At 45.2% G+C, this 21,510-nt stretch overlaps 1 protein-coding gene across 3 annotated transcripts in view; it reads left to right on the top strand.

The window, feature by feature from the left end:
• Positions 1–21,510, top strand: part of afg2a (AAA ATPase AFG2A) — a 686,751-nt gene that overhangs the window by 75,648 nt on the left and 589,593 nt on the right. For all 3 annotated transcript variants that reach the window (XM_086009602.1, XM_086009595.1, XM_086009612.1), the window contains exon 10: positions 12,030–12,184. In XM_086009602.1, coding sequence (XP_085865728.1) covers positions 12,030–12,184 — 155 coding nt within the window. The remainder of the gene's footprint in view (positions 1–12,029; positions 12,185–21,510) is intronic.

Genomic DNA, 21,510 nt, shown 5'->3' with positions numbered 1-21,510 from the left:
TGAGATGTTACTGTCCTGTTGGAACAGGTTTTACTCTGCCTTTTCTTAGTTTGGCTGTCTGGTTCTAGAATAGAGTTGGAATCTTATGCCTGCCATAATAAGTTTGATAACAAGCAGCAACTATGTTCATAATGTCCTTGTAACCATCTAGAGCTGTCACTGTGCTACACAGATTAAAGAATGCATGCCTCATTGTTGTGTCCTTACTGTAGCCATTTCTTCATTTCAAGTCAGTTTGCTATTGGCAAGCCCTTTGCTTCTATCCTTATCTTGGCATCTTCATGCAAGTTTCAAGATATATTAACATCTTTGCCAATGCTGGAAAGAATCAATACCCACCACATTCAGCCACCCGCACAATATTATTGGCTGTTGGGTTCATGAAACAACTGAACTAAGTTTGTTGCAGACTTTATGGTTCTGTGGAGATTGTACATCTGTTCAGTGCTGGAGTGACCAGCTCTGAATCTTGCCTGCCTCTCAGACAGGTTGGTTTAGAACATTAGAAAAAAATAGAACTCAGTTGCTCAGTGGGTAAATGCATTACATTAGCCATAGTAAACTGCGAAGGTCCCATGTAAATTCTCAGCCTTTGTTGAGTTATAGCTCGGGCGATGGTGAAAACTCCACAATAGTTTCCAATTCCTATCAGGTAGACCCTGTTGCAAGTGTGTGAATGTTGGGTGAGGACTGTAATAGTTGATTAGCCAGTCAGCACTCGCTGTCCAGAGTTACTCTTGAATAGCAGTTGGTCAAGGTGTTGGAGGGCCTTGGAACTATAACTGTAGCATGAGTCAATACACAGGAGGTGAGAGGGAAAAATGGATGAAAAATATTGCAGAGTAAACTCCATATAAAGTCAGATTGGGATATTGGCCCAGAAATTCGGGTCGGGGGCTTCCCGCAGGTGCACTTACCTTGCGCGCCGGCCGTTGAGCTGTGGGCCCCCGTGGAATTCCGATCCGGGGCCTGGTCCAACTGCCGGCGTGCAGTGCTTGCGTATCCCAGGGGTGCAGTTAGTTCGATGCGTCCCCTGGGATCACATGGGCCATGGGCAGCCAATCGAAGCAGGGAATGCTCCATTCATAAGACTGACAGGAAGTGCTGTCAAGACTTATAAATACTATGGCCCCAAAATAGCACAAAATCTTCAAATAATTTTTTTTTTAATCACATTTTAAAAATAAACTATAAATTACATGAACTAACTATTTTAAACAATAATTTTAATTTTTGAAAAAAATAATTTTATTTTCTAACAGGGCTAAAAATAAACTTACCTTGCTTTAAAGTATTTAAAAATAATAAACCTGTGGGGGAAAAAAGTTTTAATTTTAATTAATTCACCACTTACCTTGTAAAAAGCAGGCCTTACGGCTGCTTTTTACATTTCTAAATTCCGCAGGCTTACGTTCCCGGGAAAACCTGTAAAAAAGACCGAAGTTCGATGCGCACGCGCAGCCTCTCCTGCGCACGCGTTCGACCTCCGAACCCCTTCGTTCAGAGGAACGGAAGTGCCGGTTTCCCGCGCATGCGCAGTGCATGCAGGAAACCGGCACTTCCATTGGGCCTACGGGTGAGCACCCTGTGCGTACTCACCCGTGGAGACCCGAATTTCTGGGCCACAGTTTTTTTTTCTGTTCACTTGTCTCTAATGGGGAATGGGTCCACAGCACAAAACTTCTAATCTGGCACTAATTGGCAATCTTATTCATAGTATGGCTGATGAGGAAAATGGAAAAATATCACACTAGTGCAGTAGGGAATGCTCTTCATGCACTTGGGCAGAGAGGGATCTTTATTCTGCATCTAACTGTACTGTGGTTGACTTAAGAGGGCTTGATGTGACACTGGAAGGCTCTTCGTTCCCATTATTAGCATCCCTCACGTTGATAATCACACAGTTTGTTTTCTTATAAATACGTTTATAAGAACATAAGTAGGAGGAGCAGGAGTAGGCCATACGGCCCCTCGGGCCTGCTCCGCCATGGCTGATCTGAATCTAGACTCGTCCACTTCCCTGCCCTCTCCCCGTAATCCCTAATTCCCTTATCTGCTAGGAAACTGTCTAGCTCTGTTTTAAATTTATTTAATGTTGCAGCTTCCACAGCTCTCTGGGGTAGCAAATTCCATAGATTTACTACCCTCTGAGTGAAGAAGTTTCTCCTCATCTCAGTTTTGAAAGGGCAGCCCCTTATTCTAAGATTATGCCCCCTAGTTCTAGTCTCACCCATCAGTGGAAACATCCTCACCGCATCCACCCGATCAAGCCCCCTCTCAATCTTATATGTTTCGATAAGATCACCTCTCATTCTTCTGAACTCCAATGAGTAGAGGCCCAACCTACTCAACCTTTCCTCATACGTCAAGCCCCTCATCTCCGGAATCAACCGAGTGAACCTTCTCTGAACCGCCTTGAGAGCAAGTATATCTTTTCTTAAATATGGAAAGCAAAACTGCACGCCGTATTCCAGGTGTGGCCTCACCAATACCCTGTATAACTGCAGCAAGACTTCCCTGTTTTTATACTCCATCCCCCTTGCAATAAAAGCCAAGATTCCATTGGCCTCCCTGATCACCTGCTGCACCTGCATACTAACTTTTTGTGTTTCATGCACCAGGACCCCCAGATCCCTTTGTACTGTAGCACTTTGCAGTTTCTCTCCATTTAGATAATAACTTGCTCTTTGATTTTTTCTGCCAAAGTGCAGAACCTCACACTTTCCAATATTATATTCCATCTGCCAAATTTCTGCCCACTCACTTAGCCTGTCTATGTCCTTTTGCAGGTTTTTTATGTTCTCCTTACTCTCTGCTTTCCCTCCCATCTTTGTATCGTCGGCAAACTTGGATATGTTGCACTCGGTCCCTTCCTCCAAATCGTTAATATAGATTGTAAAGAGTTGGGGTCCCAGCACTGACCCCTGCGGAACACCACTAGTTACTGATTGCCAGCCGGAGAATGAACCATTTATCCCAACTCTTTGTTTTCTGTTAGATAGCCAATCTTCCACATATGCCAGTATATTACCCCCAATCCCATGATTTTTTTTATCTTGATCAGTAACCTTTTGCGTGGAACCTTGTCAAATGCCTTTTGGAAGTCCAAATACACCACATCCACTGGTTCCCCTTTATCCACCCTGTATGTTACGTCCTCAAAGAATTCGAGCAAATTTGTCAAACATGACTTCCCCTTCATAAAACCATGCTGACTCTGTCCTATTAAATTATGTTTATCCAAATGCTCTGTTACTGTTACTGTTTCCTTAATAATGGACTCCAACATTTTGCCAACCACAGATGTTAGGCTTGAGGTGGACTGCTTAGTTCCAAGATTTGCAGTTTTAAGGCCTGTTGGTCTGTGACTCTACAAGGTCCGCTATTGGAAATATGAAAAAAATGCTTTTACCATTTCTGATATTTCAGTTGAATGGAAAAGGAAAAATGTTGATGTCACTGTGTAAGCATGAGAGTAACAGTACCGCAGTTGTGTGGGGCAGCCAAACAAATACAGCGACTGAAACTGAACCACACCTTTTCAGTTTCAATATTTTTAGCTTCTGTTGAAGGAAAAACAGAGAGCAAAGAGTGAACTTTGATGACTCTATTTATATACCTACCTAATATTTAAAATTGAATGTGATGGTGTGATGAGTCTAATTCAACCCTGTAGTCTGTTTACTAGAAATATGTAAATAGATGTGAAAAATACCTAATTTCTTTCTCGACTAATAATGCTGTTTGAAAGTCTCATCATAAATATTATTGTAATAGTTGTCCCAATGTCTCAGTTGGTGAAAATAGTGTGTAACTGGGCCATACAGAGCAGACGGTGCTAGGTGAGGTTCCTGGCTTGTATTGTTGTTGAATTAGCTTATCTCAACCTGGGCAGTGCTACAATTGACCTCCCACCCTTAGCTTTAGGAAGGGGGAAAATCAGCCAGGCTTTCCACTCCTGATTTGTTATCCACTGACCCCTGCTGAAAGTGCACATGTGTGGATGTTGGCTCAGGGCAAGATCAGGCTTGGCTAATAGTTGTCGGAGGGCAGCCTGTACCATCTATCCATACCCCATAAGTCAGCGCCTTCAGGAGCAGCGGGAGACAAATCGGCGGAGGAAGGAAATATTAGTGTGGGAAATTCTTTAAAATAAGAAAAAACTTTGAGGATTACGACTTATAACTTTAAATAGAAAAAAGATGAAGTGTTATTACATTACGTCCATGATTTATTTAGTTAAGTTCTTATCAATATCTTTGTTCATTAATTATCTGTTTGTTGGGTTTTGTCTCTCCATAAATCAGGATGTAAATAATAAAGAAATAAAATAAAATTTGGCAACAATTCAGCGGTATTATGTCAGATAACTGCCGCATGATCAGTTTTGCAGAGAAATATCAATGGACAGGAGTAAGATAATGCGGAAGTATGACTGGTGAGTATAGGGCGATCTGTCAGATACTCAGTAGCATTGGGAGCAAATCTCTAAGAGCATTTGCATGTGAAGTAGGAGAAACATTTTAAAAAAAAAATCAAAGCCATATTTTAATTTTACAGTAAAAATGTTCTTGCTCAAAAGCGGTGCCTACTCTTCACAAAAATTAGTAAATGGAAGAAAATATAACCCCAAAATTTTAAAATACGTTGTGCTTCTTAAAAGATAATGTATTTGGGGTGACCTTTTGCACTTATCAAGTGAGGGATGTCAGTACTGATGGATTGGAACACTTCAACCTTAGGTTCGCATCGAGCACTCCCATGTCAGTTATAGCGTGATTAGATACAGAGTAAAGCTCCCTCGCTGTCCCAACCTTGAAGAATACCTCTTGCTGCAGTATTGAAGCCATTTTGATTGCCCACACTAGCTAGCCTTGTAGCATTTACTAGATCGTCGATTAATGCTGAATTAGGAGCAGTTTTATGATGTGGGCCCATATCTGCGCGAAACTGGCTAGAGTTGGCCCTAACTCTGCAAATAGGAGTCTTACAGCCGAGAGATAATTTCCAACCATTTCCAAGGCCTAGTGAAGAAAGGATAACCTGTTCACCCAATGTGCCAACCTGTACTTTGTTCTAACTTTTTAAAACCATGGTCCAGAATTTCCTGGAGCAGGGCATCTCATGATGTGCCCGGTTAGTTAGACTTTTTCCTGCACCCTTCAGCTCAAAAATGTTTTGCCCTGTAAGTTGCTGGAAGTGCGAGCTGATAACAGTGCGGCGAGGGCAACAGGGCATCTGGGTCAGGACCAACAGTGCTTAACGTCCGTAACCAAAGGACTCAGAAGGAGGGTGAATTACAGTGGGTGAATTCAATGTCAAATCAGGTACAGAAGGAGAAATAAAGAGAGGGGAAGAAAGATTGGATTAAGAGAGAGAGAGAAAAAAAGACATAAAGCAAAAGTAAGACATTTTTGTTGAGATTTAAAATTTGACATTTTAAAAATCTCTAATAACAATCACTAGCTGAAGGATTGAGATGCCACAGTTTAAATTGTTCACTTTCTGGGCCAGAGAGGTTGATTGGCAGTCATTAACAATTATCACATCATTAAAAGGATACTTGCACCATTAATTACTAGACTTAACTTTCTGTGGTGAGTTTAATTGGCAATTAATGTGCATAAGCAGCAACTTCATGAAACTCATGGGGAGGTTCAGGGGAGCTGCTGTTTTCACAAGGTTAACAGCGGAGCGGCCAAATTGTCCAACAACTCATGGCGATCGTAATTCATGGGGTACTTCTTCTTCGCCACAACTTGCTGGCCGATTTGGGCATTAATCATGGCATGCGTTGTTCTCCTTGTTGTATCCGTGTATAATAAGACACAGACTGCAGGAGAACGGTACAACAGGTGTTTACTCAACGTGGCTCACACTGGAACTGATCTGTACAGATTACTACTCAGTGCTATATACAGGTGTGGTCACTGCCGGTACTGCAGTATACATGAGCTGTAAAAGATAGTTCCCCCCTTAAAGGTATATACATTACAATTCCTCCCCTTTTAGATTAACAGTACCATAACACTCATTTAACAATTAAATATCAAACTAATTACAATTAACACTTTTAACATGCAACATTAGCTGAAAATAGTCTATTTATATATTCAGTCTTTGGGGAGGCTTCCTGATCCTTTCTGGATAGCGCCTTTCCCGAGTGTCTTGCTCTTGGTGCGGAGGCGATTCTGGCCCCCTGTCATCGGTTGGTTCATCAGATTCCGATGCTACTGTTTCTGGGGCAGATGCGACCTGTACGTCGGGTTCATCACCAGGTACGTATGGGCGAGGCATGGGGTTGACTTGTTCCTGTGACTCTAGGATCTGGTCAGCATGGCGTCTCACGATGCTCTCCCCAACGTCCACTGTGTACACTAGTGGGCCCTGCCGTGTGCATATCGTTCCTGGCTGCCATTTTTCTGTTCGGTAGTCGCGGGCCAAGACTGGTTGCCCTACATTGAAGCTCCTTGTTGGCTTCTCATGGATGTGCTGGAATTGCTTACTCTCAACATCTCTTCGTACGTTTGGTCTGAGCAAATCCAGGCGAGATCTTAACCTTCGGTTAAAGAACATCATGGCTGGGGCCTGGTTGGTGACTGCATGTGTCGCATTCCGGTAGGCGAACAGGAAATTGTCCACCTTGTGCTGCAGCGGAATGTTGTCATTGTACATAGCCTTTATTGCCTTCTTAAAGGTTTGTACGAACCTCTCAGCCAATCCATTTGTGGCTGGATGATACGGGGCGGATGTGTAATGCCTTACCACATTCTTCTTCATAAACCTCCGGAACTCTTCGGACACAAACTGTGGTCCGTTGTCGGAGCAAATCTGTTCTGGCAAGCCATTCCTGGCAAAAATGGTCCATAAGACTGCAATAGTTTTCTCCGTGGTGGTGGAGGACATTTTGATGACCTCAGGCCATAGGCTCGATGAGCCGGAATGGCCTCTATCTGCACTGTGGGGTTTCTGTGATTCTGTGATTCTGTGAATGGACCAGCAAAATCAATATGCACCCATTGCCATGGAGATGAGGGCCACTCCCATGGGTGTAGAGGGGCCTGTGGTGGTGCATTTTGGACTTTCTGGCATCCTGAGCAGCTCTTGGTCAGGTCCTCGATTTGTTTATCGATTCCCGGCCACCACACATAAGCCCTGGCTAGGCTTTTCATTTTTACCCCTCCCAGATGACCCTCATGAAGCTCATTGAGCACTCTATCCCTTAACTTGTGTGGATCCCGAGTGGTAATTCCACCCAACAAGGTCCTCCGGCACACTGACAGCTGTTCTCTCCTTGTCGAGAATGCTGGCAACAGTGAGTCGCCATCTGCTGGCCATCCCTTCACCGTCAAATCATATACCCGAGACAGTGTCGGGTCATTTCGGGTTTCCTTTTCGATACAAGCGTTAGTTACCGGTAGGTATTCAACTATAGTCGAATGGAATATTTTGACAGGATCCACTGCTGGTGCTTCCTCCGCAGTAGGCAGTGGCAGGCGTGATAGCCCAACAGCATTTCCATGCTGTTTCGTGCCCTTATATTCAATCTCATAGTGGTGCGCCCCTAGAAAAAGTGACCATCTTTGTAGTCATTGCGCAGTCATCACTGGAACGCCCTTCTTCGGATTAAAAATGGAGACGAGGCTGGTGATCAGTCAGCAAGGTGAATTTCTGCCCGTGCAGATAGTGATTGAACTTTTTCGCTCCCCACACTAGGCTGAGGGCCTCCCTGTCAATGTGGGCGTAGTTACGCTCGGCTGAGGTTGGTGATCGTGACGCAAAGGCCTCTGTGAGCCGTCCGAGAATTTGTGCGACAGCACCGCTCCAATGTCGTAGGGTGACGCATCACATGCCAACCGAATTGGTAATGCTGTGTTGTAATGGGCCAATACCTCTTTCGATGTGACTAGTGTTTTGCTCTTCTGGAAAGCTCGTCTACATTCGTCACTCCACTTCCATGGCACCCCAGTTTGCAGTAGGGTGTTCAGTGGGTGTAGTACTGTAGACAAATTTGGCAAGAACTTATGGTAGTAGTTTACCAGCCCGAGGAACGACCTCAGTTGTGACACATTTTCCGGTGCTGGAGCCTTGACTACTGCCTCAATCTTCTCTGGGGATTTATGTAACCCCTCTTTATCGATAACGTGGCCACAATACGAGATCTGTTTTCTAAAAAACTCGCATCTGGGGCGGTTAGCTCAGAGCCCATATTCCTGCAATCTAGTGAGCACCTGCTCCATGTTGGCAAGGTGATCACTGTCATTTTCGCCCATGACCAGGATGTCGTCCAAATAACACTGGGTCCCTGGGATCCCTTGCAGGACTTGTTCCATTGCCCTCTGCCAAATAGCCGGAGCTGATGCTACCCCGAATACCAGCCGGTTGTATTGGTAGAGACCTTTATGGGTGTTGATTGTGAGGTATTTTTTTGATGCTTCTTCTACCTCCATTTGCAGATACGCCTGGGCCAGATCAATCTTAGTGAAGCATTTCCCTCCAGATAGCGAGGCGAAAATATCTTCAATCTGCGGAAGTGGATATTGTACGGTGTGAAGGACCGGGTTCACTGTTACCTTAAAGTCCCCACAGATGCGAACCTTTCTTGGTTCCCCAGGCGTGCTGCTCAACGACTTTTTCATCACAGGGACGATGGGTGTAGCCCACTCGCTCCAGTCTACCTTGGACAGTACACCTGAATGTTCCAGACTCTCCAGCTCTGCTTCGACGGCTGGGCGGATCGCATAAGGTACCGGTCTGGCCTTAAAAAATTTTGGGCTTGCGTTTTCTTCAATTTTAATCGTCGCTGTCATGCCTTTTAGTGTTCCGAGTCCTTGCTGAAACACTTCTTTTGCGTCGGTTAGGATCTTTGACAGTCGCCCAGGTGTGACGTTGTCATCCTTTTTGTCAGCCACAGTCAGTGCCTGTATGGAATGCCAATCCAGTTGTATTTTCCGGATCCATTCACGTCCCAGTAATGGTGGTCCTCCATCTTGCAATACATACAGGTCTAGTTTTGGTGTTTCCTTACCGTTATATATAACGGTCACCCTTATTTTTCCTTTGGGGTAGACTTTTTGCCCCGTGTACGTCTTCAAAATAATTTTTGTGTCTCAAGGGTATGTGTGAGAATAGCCGCTCGTAGTCCCATCAGTTTATGACTGTTAGGGCTGATCCTGTGTCCAATTCCATCTTTACCTGGACTCCTGCTATCTTGAGAGTGACCCAAATGGTTCGGTGATCCTCCGTTGTGATCACATTATGTAGTTTCAGACAACTCAGTTCCCTGCTTTTGGAGTCGTTATCACTCTTTTGTTCGTCTGAACTATTCTCCGTCATCTTAGGTACCTTCTTGTACTTTTCTTTGGTAGGTTTCTTATTGCTGGTTTTCTTTCCCGACCTGCAGACTCGTGCTATGTGTCCTACTTTTCCACACTGTCTGCACACTTTGTCTTTGAACCAGCAATCATTCTGGTCGTGTGTTGTTCTGCCGCAGCGATAGCACTTCTCTGTTCCATATGACATTTCGTTTGTGCCATATTCTTGCGGTCTTTGTTGTATCTCTGCAGCGCCCCGTGCTGCTGCTTCATATGATACCGCAATGCTGAAAGCCTTTTCCAGCGTAAGGTCCTTTTCAGATAAAAGCCGTTTCTGGGTTCCTTCACTTTGAAGCCCACACACAAACTTGTCCCTTAAGGTATCTGCCAGTCCCGCTCCAAACTGGCAGTGTTTCGATAGTTTGCGCAGTTCTGTTAAATAATCAGCATTGCTTTCATCCTTATGCTGGTTCCGTTTGTGAAACTTGAATCTTTCTGCTATCAGCAGCGGTGTGGGGTTTAAATGTTCCTGTAGTATCGTTACTATGTCTTCAAAACTCTCTTCCATTGGCTTCGTTGGGGTTACTAGATTTCGTAATAAACCATACGTCTTTGCACCCATTAAATTTAACAATACCGACGCTTTCTTGTCATCTGACACCTCATTTGCCTTGCAGTATACCTCTATTCGTTCGACATATGTAGTCCAATCTTCGACTTCATTGTCAAATGCGGTGATACTGCCACTCTTCGGCATTTTGTGTGTGGTTTAAAATGGCATGTCCCAATGGCTTAAAATGGCGTCTCCCGCGCTTTCCTTCCTCCCCTGCTGCTGCCAACGCCGCTCCCGGCGGTTCTCGTGGCAATGGCGGCGCCCTGTAGGTTTTGCGCACTTCTCCTGCGCTGCTGCCAACGCCACTCTCGGCGGTCCTCGTGGCAATGGCGGCGCCTCGCGGGTTTCTGCGCGTCTCTCTCTCCCTCTCTTTGACGCTGCTCGGCCCCTGAACACCGGCTGCGCCCTGTGCGCTCTGCCCTCTCTCTCTCTCTCCCCCGTCGACGCTGCTCGGCCCTTTGCTGTGCCGTTCGGTCGGGCTCTAACCCGCCGCTGTCCGGGAAGGGTCTGCGCACTACCTGTTGCCAGCCCGTTTCGCTGGACCACCTCGACTGGAAAGCCAAGCCTGGCTCTCGACAGCCTCCCCCGCAATTCTCGAGTCTCTGCTGGATGACTGGGCGGTTGCCCGTGGTCAACGCCCGAGTCTCTGGCCTTGGCCTCCAATCCACTGATCTCCAGGAACGAATCCCCGGGAGGTGATGCAGAGTTGCAGGTAGGTTCGGACTTGCCTTGTCGCCAATGTTGTGTCTGTGTTTAATAAGACACAGACTGCAGGAGAATGGTACAACAGGTGTTTACTCAACGTGGCTCACACTGGAACTGATCTGTACAGATTACTACTCCGTGCTATATACAGGTGTGGTCACTGCCGGTACTGCAGTATACATGAGCTGTAAAAGATAGTTCCCCCCCTTAAATATACATTACACTCCTGCTGTTATTTTTTCAGCAAATTCCAGCCCATATATTCTGTAGAAACCATTAATTGACGTGGGAAAATATGCAAATAAATTACACTTTCAGTAATAGAAGATAATGTCTAAATATACAGTATAAGTCTTTGTCTTGGACGAGGGGAAGAAATGACGAAAAACAAAAAAGACAAAGACATTTTTAGGACACCACACATCAGCCACAGCTGAAAGTGTAGGCCTTTGCTTATGGAGCTCTAGCACTGGATACGAAGAGATACATATGAGTGGCCTATGGGTGAAATTCCCTCAGTTTTATTTCCTTTAAAAAATAATGTACTTATCAAGATGAAGGATATTAGTGCTGGGAAATGGAACTCTTCCCATTTCAGGCTCCAAGCACGCTCAAGTCAGTTATAGTCAGATACAGAGCAAAGCTCCCTTTTCTCTTCCCCAGCAATATGCGAGGTCCAACCTCAGAAGCTCACCCCCTACTGCATCAGTGTGGCATGTTTTCCATTTCCGACACAAAATATGCTTAGACCTGTCTTGAGTTACATTGCCATTTAGTGACAGATTTGTGCTGTAGGTCCATGCAGACTAGGAATTGGATTGAGACGGTCCAAACTCATTGCACATCAGCTTCTTACAGCCAGACAAAGGAGACTTTCATTTCATCAGTCTGGTTGGATTTGAGCCAAAGTCACAGAAGTGAAAGGCCAGTGTCTAACCCACTGTGCTACCCAGCTGTCCTTTACTTCCTTTCTGAAGGGAAGTGCCAACTCTCCACTCAACTCCACTGCTTGGTGTCACAGTGAAGACTTATAACTTCTGTTTGAATCACAGGTACACACCTGTGACCTACCACTACATTCTGTTCTTTTTAAAGTAATGCTATTGATGAACACACTATTTGAATAAACTCTTGCTAATTTGCATTGAGTTGGTGTGTTATGCAGTAATTACTTAAGTGTTTGCATTGAACATAATTGTACTTTTTAATAGTTTGAAGTAGATGTCGGTGATATGCAAATTATATTGTGCATTTTTAAAATTATTTTGCAAAGTTTGAAGAAATATTGTAGCAGATGAATTAAAATTAATTTAAGACTAATTTCTAAAGAGAAATGTAATGTTCAGCAAATCCCAATCAAAATGCGTGACCCACAAAATTGCTCTTCTTTCTGACAGGTCTGCATGCTTTGCGTCGGGCACTTGGAGAATGTAACAACCCTTCAGACGAAAAGGTGGCTGGGTCAGTGAAGATAACTTTTAATGACTTCCTGCAAGCGATGAATGATGTCAGGCCGAGTGCCATGAGGGAGGTGACTATTGATGTGCCAAAAGTAAGTTATTACTGCAACAGAGAAATAATGTCTGGATATGTTTACATGTTGCAGAGTGTAACTTTCAGCTTCCAGGCTCGCTTGCCAAGGAAGAAACAAATGGCTTAGTTTTGGGAGGAAACTCTATGTTATTGTAGGAAGAGCATGTAAATTTTAAATATCAGTACCTCCAGAATAGGAAGGAGGCAACAAATGTTAGTCTTGTGATTTCCAGAAAAGGCTGTCTTGTGTAACTCTTATGTTGGAAAGTAAGATGTTTTACAATTTTAATCTATTTTTAATAAAATAATATTTGCCTTGTTTTCCATTTTTAGTTTGCTCCAAGTAGACACTTTATAGTGTTTTGCTTAAATTAACAAAACATTTAGGGAATTTCAATTTCATATTTTTTTTTTACTGTGTTTGCTCAATATTGGTTCCTGCCCTGGTGTGCCTGGAATTTGATTTGGTGGACTGTCTACTAGGTATGCTGCAGAGACTTGAACCTTGAATTGGCTGATGCATGTCCAAGTAAGGTCGTTTGATAGACGATAATGGTTTAAGTACACCTTTTCGAATACCAGTGCAGCTTGTAGCTCACTTTTTAAAATACTGTAGAAGCTATTTTGACATTGTGATTTATTGACTATTAGAATTTATAGTGAAGGTATTTTAATTTCTAAGTACATCTTGCATACTAAAACCTCCCTTGGGTCAGCAGAGGAGTGTGACGGAGTGGAGCAGGGGGAAGAGTGGGGGAGTGTGGTAGGGGAGAGGAGGAGACTGGAAAGTAGGGGGAAAGGAGGACAGGAAGAGTGGGGGAGAGTGATGTAGGGAGAGTGGTACATAGGAACAGGAGTAGGCCATTCAGACCCTCGAGACATGTTCTGGCACTTAATCAGATCATGGCTGATTACCTCAACTCCATTTACCTGCCTTTGTTCCTTATCTCTTGATACCCTTACCTAACACAAATCTATTGATTTCGGTCTGAAAAATTTAAATTGGCCTAGCATCCACAGCCTTTTGGGGAATGAGTTCCAGATTTCCACTAGCCTTTATGTAGAAAAAGTGCTCCCTTTATTTCACTCTTCAATGGCCCAGCTCTCATTTTAAGATTATGCACTCTTGTTCTGTATTTCCCGCACCATATAAAATAGTTTTGAATCTACCCTATTAAATCCCTTTATCATTTTAAATATCTTGATTAGATCTCAACCATTTAACTCAAGGGAATAAAAGCCAAGTTTATGCAACTTGTCCTCCTAATTTAACCCTTTTAAGCCCTGGTATCATTCTAGTGAATCTGCACTGTAGCCCTGCTAAGGCCAATATGTCTTTCCTAAGATGCGCAAACCTGAATCCAGTATTCCAGATGGGGTCTGTTTCAACCTGGGACAGTGGTTGAGGAGAGTGATAGAATTGCTGGTGAGGGTGCAGAGTTTGTGACTTCAGTCTTCCCAATGTTTAACTGGAGGAATTGCAGTTCAACCACACTGGATGTCAGACAGCACAGTGATGGCTGAGGGGTCGAGACAGCTGATGGAGAGGCAGAACTGGGTGTCGTCATTGTACATGTGGAAGCTGACCCCATGTCATGCCATGAGCAGGGGGCCAAGGATAGATCTTTGGGGGACTCCAGAGGTAATGGTGCAGGGGCCAGAAGAGAAGCCATTGTTGGAGATGCTCTGGCGATAATTGGATAGGTTAAGAATGGAACCATGCGAGGGTAGTCCCACTCAGCTGGACAAGAGCAGCGGCATTAGAGAAAGATGGTGTGGTCGACCGTGTCAAAGGCGGCTGGGAAGGACGAGCAGGGATAAAATATCACAGTCACAGTGGATGTCATTTGTGACTTTGAGGGCTGGTTCATTGCTGTGGCAAGGGGCGGAAACCTGATTGGTGAGAATCAAACAGGGACTGGTGGGAAAGATGGGAGGTGAAAACACGTTCAAGTACTTTGGAGAGGGGACGGAGGTTGGAGATGGGGTGGAAGTTTGCAACTGCAGAGGTATTGAGGGTAGTTTTTTTGAGGAAGGGATAATGGTGGAACTTACTCTTAATATACAGGCAAAAGATCAGGCCTCAGGTTGTGCATGTGCACAAGTTTTGAGGCACAAAAAAAGGACGATAAAGTGTAAGCCAAGAATTGAAGTTCCGAGCAAAGTTTATAGCTTGAGCCAAAGGCCTCTGTTATTTATATTCTCATCTGGGTCAAAAATCAAGATATCCCTGCAGTCAATCTGCAAACATTTTTTGAGGGATTTGAATTGTTGGTTTTGTGGAACTTGCTGGCACTGGGGGATAAAATGAGTAAATTGATTAGTTAGCTTTGTGGTGGTTGCTCATGCTGATGGATAACTTTTCTCACCTGTCCAGCGAATGGAACTACATTTTGATTAACATTTAGGCAGTGGGATATTTGAGCCAATCAGCACAGTTAATAGGCGGTGGTTATTTGAACTAATCATCATTTTTTGCCCTATGGACATGTGACGACCTTATAGTCTGATTCGGTATGAAGTGTGCTGGATGCAAGAGTTTTATTGATATATCACTTTGAACCAAATTTCAATATTGATTTTGGTGGTGAAAATGGAAGAAACTAACTTGTCTCTTGATGAATGGAAGAGATGAATGTGGGTTGTTGGTGTTCAAAATGTTAAATATGTTATTCAAACTGAGTTTTACATTTCTATTATTCTTTAGTAAATTATATAGAAGCTAATAGTTATCTTGTATGTGACTCACAGTCCGTGTACACAGGTGACAGAGTTACGTATGTTCAATGCTGCCAGTAGGATAGTAGAGGGATGGCATTGAATTAAACGCAGGATAATAGATGGGTAACTCTGACTTTTAAATATAGGGGAATAGATGGCTGGCATTGAGTTATATGCTGGGGGGTAAATGGGTGGCATTGCATTATATATAGAACTAGCTGGGGGGGGCCCGGCGTTGCCAGGGCAGTTTACAGGGCGGCGTGGTTCACGGCCGCCCGCTGCTGCTCCCCCGCTCTGTGTCTCGGGCCGAGCGGTTGTGAGGCCCGGCCCGAGTGACACCAACTCACCTCCCGCTCCGGCGGGCCGATGCAGCTGCCCCGCTCGCTGTTGAGGAAAAGCAGGGGGAAAAATGGCGGCGACATTTCGGGAGGCTGCAGGATTAAGTCCCACCCGTGACGCACCGATTGGTCAACCATCAGGTCACTGAACTGTAGGATTGGTCAACCATCACGTCACTCAACGCTAATGAGCGGTAGGATTGGTCAACCGCTAATGAGCGGATTTTTGAAAGTTTTTTGTATACTGTCTGAACAATTTTTGTCTGACCAAAAAGTAAATACACCTATGACACTCCCCTAATCATAACCTTTCTTCTGATATAACATATCACAGAAATCAATCACAGAAACCCCACAATGCAGATAGAGGCCATTTCGGCCCATCGAGCCTGCACCGACACATATCCCACCCGATCCCCGTAACCCCACGTATTTAATCCCCCTAACACTAAGGGTCAATTTATCATAGTCAATCAACCTAACCCGCACATCTTTGGACTGTGGGAGGAAACCGGAGCACCCGGAGGAAACCCACGCAAACACGGGGAGAGTGTGCAAACTCCACACAGACAGTCACCCGAGGCCGGATTCGAACCCGGGTCCCTGGCGCTGTGAGGCAACAGTGCTAACCACTATGCCACCGTACGCTCTATAACTTTTGAGTGTATAGCGGACAGACAGACAGACATACAGACAGACAGACATACAGACGGACGGATCCTTTTTTATATATATATAGATAGATAGATAGAAGATAATAGGTGGTACTGAATTACATCTGGGTCTCGGTTCTATATCTTTCTAGCTGCTACTCCTCTCTGAGCATCTGCATGATGTCTTGCACAGAGAAGTGCATGGCACTACATTACTTGACCAAGTATAAACCTGTGCCAAAGCTCGTCCTGCAGCAGCTCAACTGCAATGGAATCCCAACTCTGTTTTCAAATAGCAGTAACAATGGGAAATTGCTCTTGTAACAAAGGGAAGTGATTGCATATGTTGTATGAACAGGATCTGAATGATTGCCAGTTTGAAACTATTTTTATTCCACAGATATGACTAATCTGTACAGCTCACTGTCTATTGCAGAATAAAATTCATGTAAAATATTGGCTCAGTTTTGCTGGAGTGGGGCATCTCAGTGTGCCCTGTTAGACTTGTTCTTGCATGTTTAGGTTTTAAAACATTTTGCGCACAAAGTTGCTGGAAGTGCGAACTGATAATGGCGCACTGAGGGCAACAGGGCATCTAGGACCTTGGTGAACAATGGGACAAACAGTGTATCTCCTTAACCAATGAGATTAAAGGATTGAGAAATAAACAGAAGGACTGAGAAGGAGGATGAATTAAAGTGGATGAATTCAATAGCAAATCAGGTACAGAGGGAGAAATAAAGAGAGGGAAAGAAAGATTAGATTAAGAGAGAGTAAAAAAGAGACAAATGTAAGAAAATAAAACATTTAAATTTGACATTTTTTAAATCTCCCTTCAATTCACAACCTGAAGGAATGAGACTCCACTCTTTTAATTGTTCACTTTCTGGGCCAGAGAGGTTGATTGGCAATTTAATTAACAATTATCACATTGTTAAAAGGGTACTTATGCTGTTAATTAGTAGACTTAACTTTCTGTGGCGAATTTAATCAGAAATGAATGTGCAAGTGCAGCAACTTCATGAAAATCACAGGGAGGTTAAGGGCAAGATGGCATTTTTGCAAACATAATAGTGGAGTGGCCAAATCGGCCAGTAACCTGTGGCGATTTGTAATTCACAGGCCCCTCTTCCTCACTACAAGTTGCTGGCCGATATGCGTCATTCACACGCCGTTATTCTTTTCAGCAGATTCTAGGCCCATATCATTATTACTTACTGAATGTATCTCAAGATGATGCTGCATGTTTGCACAGACCAGAAGCGTGACTTGATTCTTAGTTGTAATTTGCAAAACTATTTCAGTGACCTGTGACTGTAATGTATGTACCTTTTAAGGGGGAGAACTACTTTTTACAGCTCCTGTATCCTGTAGTACCGGCAGTGACCACACCTGTATATAAACCCTGAGTAGTGATCTGTACAGTCAGTTGCAGTTTGAACCACGTTGAGTAAACACCTATTGTACCGTTCTCTGCAGTCCTTTTCTTATTATTACACGGACGTAACAGTGGCGACGAGCAGATTCGAACCTACTTGCAACTCTGCATCAACTCCCAGGGATTCCCCCCTTGGAGAACAGTGGAAGAAGGTCGAGTCCAGAAGCACGGGCGTCGACCACGGGCAACCGCCCAGTCATCCAGCGGAGATTTGAGCATCGCAGGGGAGGCTGTTGAGAGCTAGGCTTGGCTTTCCAGTCACGGTGGTCCAGCGAAACAGGCTGGCAACAGGTACTGCGCAGACCCACCCAGACAGCGACGGGCTAGAGCCCAACCGAGCGGCACAGAATAAGGCCGAGCAGCGTCGACGGGGGAGAGAGAGGGCAGAGCGCACAGGGCGCAGCCGGTGTTCAGGACCGAGCGGCGTCAACGGGGGAGAGAGGCGCTCAGGAAAACGCGAGGCACTGCCATTGCCACGAGGACCGCAGAGAGCGGCATTGGCAGCAGCGCACGAAACCCACAGGGCATCGCCATTTGCCACGAGGACCGCCGAGATCAGCGTTGGCAGCAGCGCGGGAGACGCCATTTTAAGCCGCAGCGGGGAAGAAGGGAAAGCGCGGGAGACGCCATTTTAAGCCACAGCGGGGAAGAAAGGAAAGCGCGGGAGACGCCATTTTAAGCCAGTCTAACCACACCCAAAAATGCCGAAGAGTGGCAGTATCACAACGTTCGACAATGAAGTCGAAGATTGGACGACATATGTCGAACGCATAGAAGTATACTGCAAGGCGAATGAAGTGCCAGATGACAAGAAAGCGCTGGTATTGTTGAATTCAATGGGTGCAAAAACGTATGGCTTACTACAAAACCTAGTAACCCCAGAGAAGCCAGTAGAAAAGGATTTTGAAAACATAGTGTCAATCCTACAGGACCACTTAAACCCCACACCACTGCTGATAGCAGAAAGATTTAAGTTTCACAAAAGGAACCAGCATAAAGGTGAAAGTAATGCTGAGTATTTAACGGAACTGCGCAAGCTATCGAAACACTGCCAGTTTGGAACGGGACTAGCAGATACGTTAAGGGACAAGTTTGTGTGTGGGCTTCAAAGTGAAGGAACCCAGAAACGGCTTCTATCAGAAAAGGATCTTACGCTGGACAAGGCTTTCAGCATTGCAGTATCACACGAAGCAGCAGCACGGGGCACTGCAGAGATACAACGGAGACCGCAAGAATATGGTGCAAATGAAATGTCATACGGAACAGTGAAGTGCTATCGCTGCGGCAGAACAACACACGACCATAATGATTGCTGGTTCAAGGACAAAGTGTGCAGACAGTGTGGAAAAGTAGGACACATAGCAAGAGTCTGCAGGTCGGGAAAGAAAACCAGCAGCAAGAAATCTCCACAGGAGAAGTACAAGAAGGTGACGGAGAGTAGCTCAGACGAACAGAAGAGTGATAGAGACTCCGGAAGCAAGGAGCTGGGTTGTCTGAAACTACATAATGTGATCAAAACGGAGGATCACCAAACTATCTGGGTCCCGCTCAAGATAGCAGGAGTCCAAGTGAAAATGGAATTGGACACAGGATCAGCCCTAACAGTCATAAACCGAAGGGACTACAAGCGGCTATTCTCACATATACCCTTGAGAGACACAAAGATTGTCTTGAAGACGTACACGGGGCAAAAAGTCTACCCCAAAGGAAAAATAAGGGTGAACGTTATATATAACGGCAAGGAAACACCAAAAATGGACCTATATGTATTACCAGATGGAGGACCACCACTACTAGGACGTGAATGGATCCGGAAGATACAGCTAGATTGGCATTCTATACAAGCACTGACTGTAGATGCCAAAAAGGATGACGACGTCACACCTGGACGACTGTCAAAAATGCTAACTGACACACAAGAAGTGTTCCAGCAGGGACTCGGAACACTAAAAGGCATAACAGCGACGATCAAAATAGAGGAAAATGCAAGCCCAAAGTTTTTTTTAAGGTCAGACCGGTACCTTATGCGATCCGCCCAGCCGTCGAAGCAGAGCTGGAAGGTTTGGAACATTCAGGAATACTGTGCAAAGTGGACTGGAGCGAGTGGGCTACACCCATCGTTCCTGTAATGAAGAGGTCGTTGAGTAATACGCCTGGGGAACCAAAGAAGGTTTGCATCTGTGGGGACTTTAAGGTGACAGTGAACCCAGTCCTTCACACTGTACAATATCCGCTTCCGCGGATTGAAGATATTTTCGCCTCGCTATCTGGAGGGAAACGCTTCACTAAGATTGATCTGGCCCAGGCGTACCTGCAAATGGAGGTAGAAGAAGCCTCGAAATAGTACCTCACGATCAACACTCATAAAGGTCTCTACCAATATAACCGGCTGGTGTTCGGGGTAGCATCAGCTCTGGCTATTTGGCAAAGGGCAATGGAACAAGTCCTGCAAGGGATTCCAGGGACCCAGTGTTATTTGGACGACATCCTGGTCATGGGCGAAAATGACAGTGATCACCTCGCCAACCTGGAGCAGGTGCTCACTAGATTGAAGGAATATGGACTCCGAGCTAATCGCCACAAATGCGAGTTTTTCCAGAAGCAGATCTCGTATTGTGGCCACGTTATTGAGAAAGAGGGGTTACATAAGTCCCCTGAAAAGATTGAGGCAGTAGTCAAGGCTCCAGCACCGGAAAATGTGTCACAACTGAGGTCGTTCCTCGGGCTGGTGAACTACTACCATAAGTTCTTGCCGAATTTGTCTACCGTACTACACCCACTGAACACCCTACTGCAAACGGGGGTACCATGGAAGTGGAGTGACGAATGTAAACGAGCTTTCCAGAAGATCAAAGCATTGATCACATCGAAAGAGGTGTTGGCTCATTTCAACCCAGCAGTACCAATTCGGTTGGCGTGTGATGCATCACCCTATGACATTGGAGCAGTGCTGTCGCACAATTTCCCGGACAGCTCGGAGAGGCCAGTAGCCTTTGCGTCTCAGTCACTAACCTCAGCCAAGCGTAACTACGCCCAGATTGACAGGGAGACCCTCAGCCTAGTGTGGGGAGTGAAAAAGTTCAATCACTGTCTACACGGGCAGAAGCTCACCTTGCTGACTGACCACCAACCACTTGTCTCCATCTTTAATCCAAAGAAGGGCATTCCAGTGATGACTGCGCAACGGCTACAAAGATGGTCCCTTTTTCTAGGGGCGCACCAATATGAAATTGAGTATAAGGGCACGAAACAGCATGGAAACACTGATGGGCTATCACGCCTGCCACTGCCTACTGTGGAGGAAGCACCAGCAGTGGATCCTGTCGAAATATTTCATTCGACTATAATTGAATGCTTGCCAGTAACTAACGCTGGTATAGAGAAGGAGACCCGACATGACCCGACACTGTCTCGGGTATATGATTTGATGGTGAAGGGATGGCCAGCACATGGCGACTCACTGTTGCCAGCATTCTCATCCAGAAGAGAACAGCTGTCAGTATGCCAGGGGACCTTGATGTGTGGATCCCGAGTGGTAATTCCACCCAAGTTAAGGGAGAGAGTGCTCAATGAGCTTCACAAAGGTCATCTGGGAGGGGTGAAAATGAAAAGCCTTGCTAGGGCTTATGTGTGGTGGCCGGGGATCGATCAGCAAATCGAGGACCTGACCAAGAGCTGCTCAGGATGCCAGAAAGTCCAAAATGCCCCTCTACACCCATGGGAGTGGCCCTCATCTCCATGGCAACGGGTGCATATTGATTTTGCTGGTCCATTCATGGACTCCATGTTTTTAATAGCCGTGGATGCGCACTCGAAATGGCCTGAGGTGATCAAAATGTCCTCCACCACCACGGAGAAAACTATTGCAGTCCTACGGACCATTTTTGCCAGGAACGGCTTGCCAGAGCAGATTTGCTCTGATAATGGACCACAGTTTGTGTCCGAAGAGTTTCGAAGATTTATGAAAAGGAATGGGGTAAGGCATCCGCCCCGTATCATCCAGCCACAAATGGATTGGCTGAGAGGTTCGTACAAACCTTTAAAAAAGCAGTAAAGGCCATGTGCGATGACGACATTCCACTGCAGCATAAGGTGGACAATTTCCTGTTAGCCTACAGAAATGCGATACATGCAGTCACCAACCAAGCCCCGGCCATGATGTTCTTTAACCGAAGGTTGAGATCTCGTCTGGATT

The sequence above is a fragment of the Somniosus microcephalus genome, chromosome 2 (assembly GCF_052327205.1).
Source record: "Somniosus microcephalus isolate GS21.2 chromosome 2, FLI_Smic_1.0, whole genome shotgun sequence".
NCBI lineage: Eukaryota > Metazoa > Chordata > Chondrichthyes > Squaliformes > Somniosidae > Somniosus > Somniosus microcephalus.
This window is presented reverse-complemented; position numbering and strand designations above follow the sequence as displayed.